Here is an 8,263-nt window from a genome sequence, read left to right as displayed (position 1 = left end):
TTTTTTTTTCTGTGTTGTTGAGAACATGGACCCCCCTTTCCCTTTAACCAAACTCTTTTATGATCGCGTGTACCGAGGGAGTTGTTTCTGCGTCACTCTAATATAGTTTGGATTGTGGTACTCCGGGCAGTTTTCCACCATTATCCAGGTGGTAGATAGCAGCCCTGCAGCCAGCAATTTATACACAAAGACCAACATAATAGAGAGGAGGACACCTGCCAAAGATCTGCTGGGAACAATAGCCAGCAAAGGACTGAACATTTACTATCTGTGCATTAACTGTGTGCTTGCCATTACAATTCATCATAATTCTAATATCTGATATATTCTGAAGCCACACATCACATAGCCCTTGTATCTATATCCTGACATTTATATTCTACTTTATACCTGCACACAGACATATACCATATTTTGCTGCTGTCCAAAGCAAATCTATAGTTTGGTTATATGTCAGGTTTACTTAAAAGCTGTTTTTTTAAAATTGATTTTCATATATTTATGCATTGCTTGTTTTATATAGTTTTCAGTATTTTTTTTATAAAAATCTGATGATTTTTAGTGTTTGTCCACAGAATATTTGAAGCAAACAATCAATATTGTTACAGAATAGTTACCATAATGACAGCACAGCAAGCAAGAAGAGTTTATCACTTTGAATCAGGGCTGATAGAATCACACAGAACCACACGGAGGTAATAGGAATGTATGAACAATAACTTTTCTAAATGACTAAATTTGGGTTTGCTGTTGCTAAAAAGAGAAGCACAGGTAAAAAAAGAGGGGGGGGGGGAGTGCTTATGCTAGTAAGGTTTGTGAAAATAATGTTGCTTGAATTCCTACTCAAAATGTTAAAGATTTTAACAAGAAAATTCCTTTTAGTTTCCGCTATTGTGGAAGTAGTATGAGAAGCCTTGTTTTTTTTAGAATATAGCTGTTTCCAGTAGTGCTCAAAAGCATTAAAGTGTGTGTGAAATACTAAATTATGGGAAATCAATAATACATATATGTATATAAGGTTATCTCTTGTTGTTGTTTTTTGTCCATGAGAATCCAAACATTTTGTAGCTCATTGTGTAAATCCGGTGTCCATGTTTTGGTTGAGTCTGTTTAGATGTAGTGTTTTACCCCCACCTCCTCGATTGTAAGCTCTTTGGGGCAGGGTCCTCTCCTCCTCCTGTGTCACTGTCTGTAACTTTCTGTCATTTGCAACCCCTATTTAATGTACAGCTCTGCATAATATGTTGGGGCTATATAAATCCTGTTTATTAATAATAATAATAATAATAATAATAAAAAGAGCCAATTGGACTCTAGCTTTGAACCTTCTAAAATATTGATATATTCATATTTATTAAACTCTGAGGTTGTCCAGGGCATTTATGGTAAAGAATTGTACAATGTCTTGATATGTTATGGTCCAAAAATCCTTTAGGGCTTATTTTGCTATACAGGATTCATTCCACATGTTCATTCTTCTAGTAAGAAAAAGAGATATAAATGACTTGGTTCTGATGAAAATTATGAAGCTGGTCATGCATTTAGAATGTTGACAGCTGAAACTGCCCAATAATGTTTCTTGGTGTAAGTCTATTTGACGGACAGTAGTCTTTCTTGTGGTTTTAAAGCTATCAAGAGCTACCATTGCTCTTCTAAAACTGTGAACTAACTGTCTTTAAGATTATTATTATTAGTATTATTATTATTATTATTAATAAACAGGATTTATATAGCGCCAACATATTACGCAGCGCTGTACACTAAATAGGTGTTGGAAATGACAGACAGATACAGACAGTGACACAGGAGGAGGGGAGGACCCTGCCCCGAAGAGCTTACAATCTAGGAGGAATAACACACAATAGAAGGGGACATATGTAGTGGTGGAAAATAGTGAGGGTTTAGGAGACAGAAGACAGGTAGGCAAGTTTGAAAAGATGGGTTTTGAGTGCTCTTTTATATAAGCAGAAAGTAGGAGCAAGCCGAATAGGAAGAGGAAGACCATTCCAGAGAGTTGGGGCAGCTCTGGAAAAGTCTTGGAGCCGTTCTTGTGATGAGGTTATGAGTGAGGAAGTCATTAGAAGTTCATTGGAGGTGTGAAGAGAGCAGCTAGGGGAGTATTTTTCTGTCAGGTCAGAAAGGTAAATGGGACAAGAACTGTGGAGGGCTTTGAGGGCAAAGATAAGGGTCACATAATAGATTGTGACAGTGGGTCTCCATAATATCTTTATTATATTTGTGTTTAGTATTTTATCTTGTCAGAAAGTTCAGTCCGCGTGGAGGGAGCATCTGATTATCTTGGGTATGGGAAAAGCAGATATTTTCAATCCAGATTCAGACCATGTCTGGTGAGTAGGGGGGATGGTGGACCAATTGGAAACCCAGGGTGTTCAATTTGGCAGCCACAATGTTGGACGTGTGCACAGGTGCATTGTCCTGCAAATAAAAGATTCCTTTGGTCAACTTTCCACAGCTTTTCGTCTTAATTGCCACCTTCACCTGGTCCAGGAGTTTAGCATAATACTGTCCGGTGATACTAGAGCCCTGAGGTAGGTATTCCACCAACAGAAGACCATCTTTGTCCCGGAAAACGGATGCCATGACTTTTTTGGCCGATTTCTGGCTTCAGAACTTCTTGGGCCTTGGGGACTCGCTGTGGCCCCATCCCTTTGACTCTTCCTTGGTTTCAGGATCATAGATGTGGAGCCAGGTTTCATCCTCAGTCACTAACCCAGCCAAAAAGTCCTGTGCAGCTTCAAAATGGGCCAAAACAGCTTGGGATGCTTCAACTCGTTCCTTCTTCTGAACTCTTTTCAAACATTTTGGCACTTACTTTGCTGAAAGCTTGCCTAGGATCATGGTGATTACAAACTCAACATGCTCCTGTGAGATGTCAAGTATCTGGGCTATCTTTTTTGCAGGTATTCGCCGCAAAAAGGCTGTAAAAAATGAATTAAAGCTGAAAGTCTACAGTTCAACTGCATCTGAGTTGTTCCATTTAAAATGAATTGTGGTAATGTACAATATTAGAAAAAAGTTGTCTGTCCAAATATTTATGGACTTACCTGTATATCACATCATTCTCTCAATAATTCAATGACTTATATTTCATACCTGTAAATCTAAAAAGATACTTATTTTGTAAGGGTGGTCATTCTTCATTGTTGTTTTATTACCCAATATTAGATGAATTAACTAATGACTGAACAGCTTGCAATTACTTATTTCCTAGGATAGTAATTTTGTATCTGCCTATGCACAGTAAAGGTGAAAAAATAAAATCTAAGTAAGCTCAATGCTTTGTTTACATGTATTTATGAATTGAACAGCTTACCATGGATTTGTACAGCGCTGCGTAATATGATGTCACTATATAAATCCTGTTTAATAATAATAATTTGTACGGATTGCTCTGTTTGTCTCATTAGCTGTGTAAAATGATGCTGAGAAGGAACTAAGACCCAGTTCCAGGAACAAAGAGAACTGATCATCCGTGTGCCCTGCATACAGAGATGTTAGAAGGAGAAAGAGAAGTGAGGATTAGGATGACAGTGCTGAGCTGTGCTGCACAGAACCATCTGCAGGAGAGATGGGCTGTCCATACAGGTGAACAGCAGACTGCTGATCAGTGGGACACAGTCACCTGCAGCAGAAAAGGAGGGGGGTGTCACATGACCACACTGCCTATACACTGCCAGCTATATAATCTGCAGCAATAAACAGTGTGCAAACTCTGGTCCAGCCTGGGGCTCAGGCTATCCTCTGCATCCTTTTATCAACTAAGGGATTCTCTGCACATCCACAATGGGTCCTGTGAAATGTTTATTGCTGGCAGTTGTCTGCATTCAAGGTAAGGACTGCAGCCTTAGAAAAGGTTCACTGCTATGCTTTATTAGATGTAATTTATTTTTCTTTATTTATTTAAGGTACAAACATTAACTTCCTCAATGATAATGCTAGAATGATATACATGGTCATTTTATTGAAAGGGAAAGGGATTAGGGATTTGCATCCCTCTATCTTATTATGTACATGATGGATACATTATGTTCAGATATCATGGAAGGTCATTTGCTTATCTCAAATTAAACCATAACAAAGGAAATTATCACCTGTGGTTTGTTTTCTGATTAAATTATATATCCCAGCATTCCTTTATTTTTCCTAGTTTAGCATTTTTTAAAAAGCAGGTGACCAAACTGGACGCTGGTGTCTTGGCCAAATCTGCAAGGTAACAAGTTTGAACCGTATCCCACTATTTAGTTAATTGTAAAGCAAAAGCAAAGAATGGCTAGCTAGGTACCTAGAAAAAACATAAATCAATTTACTACAATCAAATTAGTTTAAGATTTTTGGTTCTGTTTTTCTTGGTTGGTTTTAAATGAGTCTTGAAACCACCATTGTTTGTACCTATTATAGTACAGGATGCCATAGCTATTCCTATGAGATTGATCAGGTTCTTCAAAGCTTTTTAGCAAATAATCATAATCCTTGCACCCTCAGACCCCTCATTTACTTTGCTAGGAGATGATAATGTTAAAAGACAATCACTGTCATTGTGTACCCAACTGTATATGTGTTTGTGTGTATAATAATATTATTGATATTCTTGTGTTTAGTTTCCTCCATGCCCTTGTCCACCCAGCTTTCCGAGGAAGAAGAGAAGGTGAGAGGTCTTGTTCTGAATACAAATGGACTTCTTCAAAACAGATTGTAAAAAAATGCCTAACTGTGTATTGTACAAGTGCGCTATGGCCATTGCACATTGCAGAACTTGGATCCCAGGTTCAATTCCCGAAGGGACACTACATATGTTTCCTCCAGATGAGCTAAGTTTCCTAATTTTGGTGCTGCTTTTATATTGACACACCAGAAATGCTGCCCTTGATATGTTATTATTGGTTTAGGTTGGTGCATGAAACATTTAATACAATGTTGAATAATGCAAACATTTCAGTGCCAAGATACACCTGGGAAATTCATTTATATGATAAATTTTACTGTCAAAAATAAATGCCCTTTGCCGAGTAATTTTCAAGGTAGTAAGTGCACGTTTGAAAGATTTTTTTTTTTCAACAAAAATAACAAGGGTCCTTCTGTATAGATTGTGTCCCTGGATGGGCACCAGGGGTGTAGTGGGGCGGGCATGTGCGGGACCCCCGTATAAGCTCTTCTTGCGTGCTCGCCACTGATAGCTTTCACTGTTCTTTTTTATGACTACACCCCTGCAAGGTAAATGCTTTTTTAATCAGGCTGTTGTTGCTACCCGAAAGAAACAAGCAGTTCGACTTTGAAACTTGTTGGTTTGATATATTTGGAATGTTTTTAGCTTTTTTGGGCTATATACTTGGCTGTGAAGACTGGGTTTTGGTTAAAATGCTGAGTAAGTCAGGTAATTCTTTTTTCACAAACTGGTGAAATCTATCCATCAGTTAGAATTATATTCAGGGTACCCACAATATGGCGGAGATGTTTCATTGACAAATGAAAACCATAAAAATATTTCCCATGTGAAGATTAATGAACATTATTCCTCAGTATAAGTGTTGCTGGTCTTTTTGTTGATTGGTGCTGACATTATGGTTCTGATTTATTAAAGTTCCCCAAGGCTGGAGAGAATACACTTTCCCCAGTGAAGCTGGGTGATCCAGAAAATCTGGGATGGATCTGGTCCAGATATGAAAACATTTGCTAACAAAAAGCTAATGACTTTTAGGAAATCCATTCCAGGTTTTCTGTATCACCCAGCTTCACCGATGAAAGTGTATTTTCTCTAGCCTTGGAGAGCTTAATTAAATTTAGGACCAAAGGCTCATTGCCATAATTATATTGATATGGTATGATTAGTATTTGCCAATATGATCAATATTTGCAGGGATGAGAGCCAATGAGTAGAGAACAGCGAGTTGGTATGGCCTATGCAACGTATGCAACACAGCATACTATAAGAAGCCAATGGAAGGGTGTGGTTGTGTGTCCTTGTGGGATTTGACTGATTAGGTTGATATATAGAAGGCTAAAATTGTCTATTGCATTTAACTGGATACACAATAACATTCTCTTGTGTTTTCAGGTCACAAGATGTATCATGGAGGTCTTAGCCGAGTCGTTGTCCGTACAGGGATCTGAAAGAGTCAGCAGTGGCTGTATCCGACTACTGAGAGAAGGTTTTGTCTTCTATTAGTTCTCCATGCCTTTCCACATCCAGTCATTTGCCATGCTTCATTTACAATTTGTCAATGCAATGTTTTTTTAATAATTGTGCCCAGACATTTACTTCTAAACTTACTTAAAGTATTGGTGTACCCAAATTTTTTTTGGTAGATACTGAGGAGTTAAACTGACATTTTTTAGGTTCTTCTGCTGTAAGGAACTTTATGTTCCTGGGTCTGCTGTGGTAATTTTGATGGGGACCTATTCTCCCTGCTAGATTTTTAATCTGTTTTATGTTATTGAGAGTGCAAGATAGCAGATTCGAACCCCTTAGGACTGGTTTACATTGATAGTAAAAAAAAATGTAGCCTTTACAACTCCAAGGTGCCTATTGACCTCTCGGAGCAGAAACAGGTGGTAACCTCAAGGCTTTATTTTTCTTTATTCTTTTATGAAGCAGTACTGCACTGTTTAACTGCATGGCACCGCTGAAAAAATAAATGTAAAGTAGTTAGGTACCATAACCTCTAAAGACCAACATATCTGAATTTCTTTTCTTTAAGGGTTTTTAGATGATCTTTTATGTAGATACTGTGGTTTGAACTTTTAACTCTAACATACATAATGATTTATGATATGGAATAGCAAATCAAGGATCCTGAGCTTTGACATCTTTGTCAATGTTGAAGCACTATTCTGTTTTTTATTTCCCTTTTCCGTTTGGCTTTTTTTCGCGTCCCTAACTATATCAGTAATTTACCTCATTCCGTTTTCTATCCAACCATGTCCCCATCTATGTTCCATACCAGTTCGCAACATAATAAATATTCCTGAGCAAAACATATGATTCAACGAATTGTATACTACTGTGATATACTTTCAATTTGATGATTTTTGCAAAATACAAGAAAAAGGATTGCATAAAAATATCACTTTTTGCCATATTAGGAAAAGCAATAGAAAGCAAGCAGTCAAAACAAAGACAAATGATTGCTTGCTGTTTGTTATGATTACTACACGATGCCATTGTTCTGTGTCTCATTACATGGAGATGATATCTCTTTTTGTATTCCACATTGAATCCAAGCTGTCTATATAAGAGCAGATGTTGTTTTGTATAAATACAGAATGTTAATGTTGATAACAGAGAAGACCATATTAATCAAATTACCAGGGTGATTATCTACCTTGTGCAATCATCCTATATAACACCAAGGGTCTTACTCTATAAAAGTTTCATATTTTACAGTGTTAATACAATTGCAGCATTAAATGCATTATTTGGAGTATTATTTCAAGAAAAGCAATCAAATTCCATTTTGTAATGTTCTGACATCAAATGAAGTCTATAGTCACCTGTGTGATTAGAGCTTGGAAAAGAAAGCTTTGATCTGATTGGTTCATACAAGGCTGTGCGTATATTTGTTGAGATACAAAGCCTGGTTTTCAAATATTATCTTTCTTTCTTACAATACAATATATTTGCAGATGAAAGACTTATCTCCATTCTGCGTCATCAGCATCTTCTGAGAGAACTGGAGGACCTGAGCCATCGAGGTAATGTTTTAGTGTATAGTCTGTATTCTTCAGAAATCTGCAAACTAACCCTTGGAGGTCATGAGGCTGTAATGCCCAAATAGGTTCAAGACGTTTGGCCAGCCATTGCCAGTACATTGGAACTGTACATTGTCACTAGAATTCAATTGGATGTTCCCCATCCAGACCAAAAGTCATATGTAAAGTTAATAAATTATAGCAATGGACTTCCTATATCAGTGTTTCTCCACCTTTTTAACATGGGGAACCCCTTAAAATAACTTTCATATCTATAGGGAACTCTGGCTATAGCTCACAGTACATTAGTTTGGTGGCCAGTGGCAGAAGGCTGCCATCCTTACAGATAGCCAAAAAATTATTGGTATCTGTTTGACTGACCTGAGATTCACAAACTGATCATCTTTCAAGTAACTCCATGCAACCTCTGGAGGAACCCTGATCAAGAAACACTATCCTTTATAGATCTCAAAGCAGAGATCTATCCTACAGAGATGCGTAAATGAAATTAACCTCACAAAAAGTGCATTTTTCCTTTGTGTACTGTATATGTGGT

The 8,263-nt window shown here is 37.4% G+C and overlaps 1 protein-coding gene across 1 annotated transcript in view; it reads left to right on the top strand.

Moving 5' to 3' along the window:
* The first annotated feature begins 3,017 nt into the window (after window positions 1–3,017).
* The window catches only part of CCER2 (coiled-coil glutamate rich protein 2), a 10,380-nt gene continuing 5,134 nt past the window's right edge, over window positions 3,018–8,263 (top strand). Inside the window, exons 1-4 of the mRNA XM_072429811.1 lie at window positions 3,018–3,850; window positions 4,620–4,666; window positions 6,074–6,167; window positions 7,642–7,710. Coding sequence (XP_072285912.1) covers window positions 3,805–3,850; window positions 4,620–4,666; window positions 6,074–6,167; window positions 7,642–7,710 — 256 coding nt within the window. The 5' untranslated portion in view covers window positions 3,018–3,804. The remainder of the gene's footprint in view (window positions 3,851–4,619; window positions 4,667–6,073; window positions 6,168–7,641; window positions 7,711–8,263) is intronic.

This window comes from Pyxicephalus adspersus, chromosome Z (assembly GCF_032062135.1).
Source record: "Pyxicephalus adspersus chromosome Z, UCB_Pads_2.0, whole genome shotgun sequence".
NCBI lineage: Eukaryota > Metazoa > Chordata > Amphibia > Anura > Pyxicephalidae > Pyxicephalus > Pyxicephalus adspersus.
This window is presented reverse-complemented; position numbering and strand designations above follow the sequence as displayed.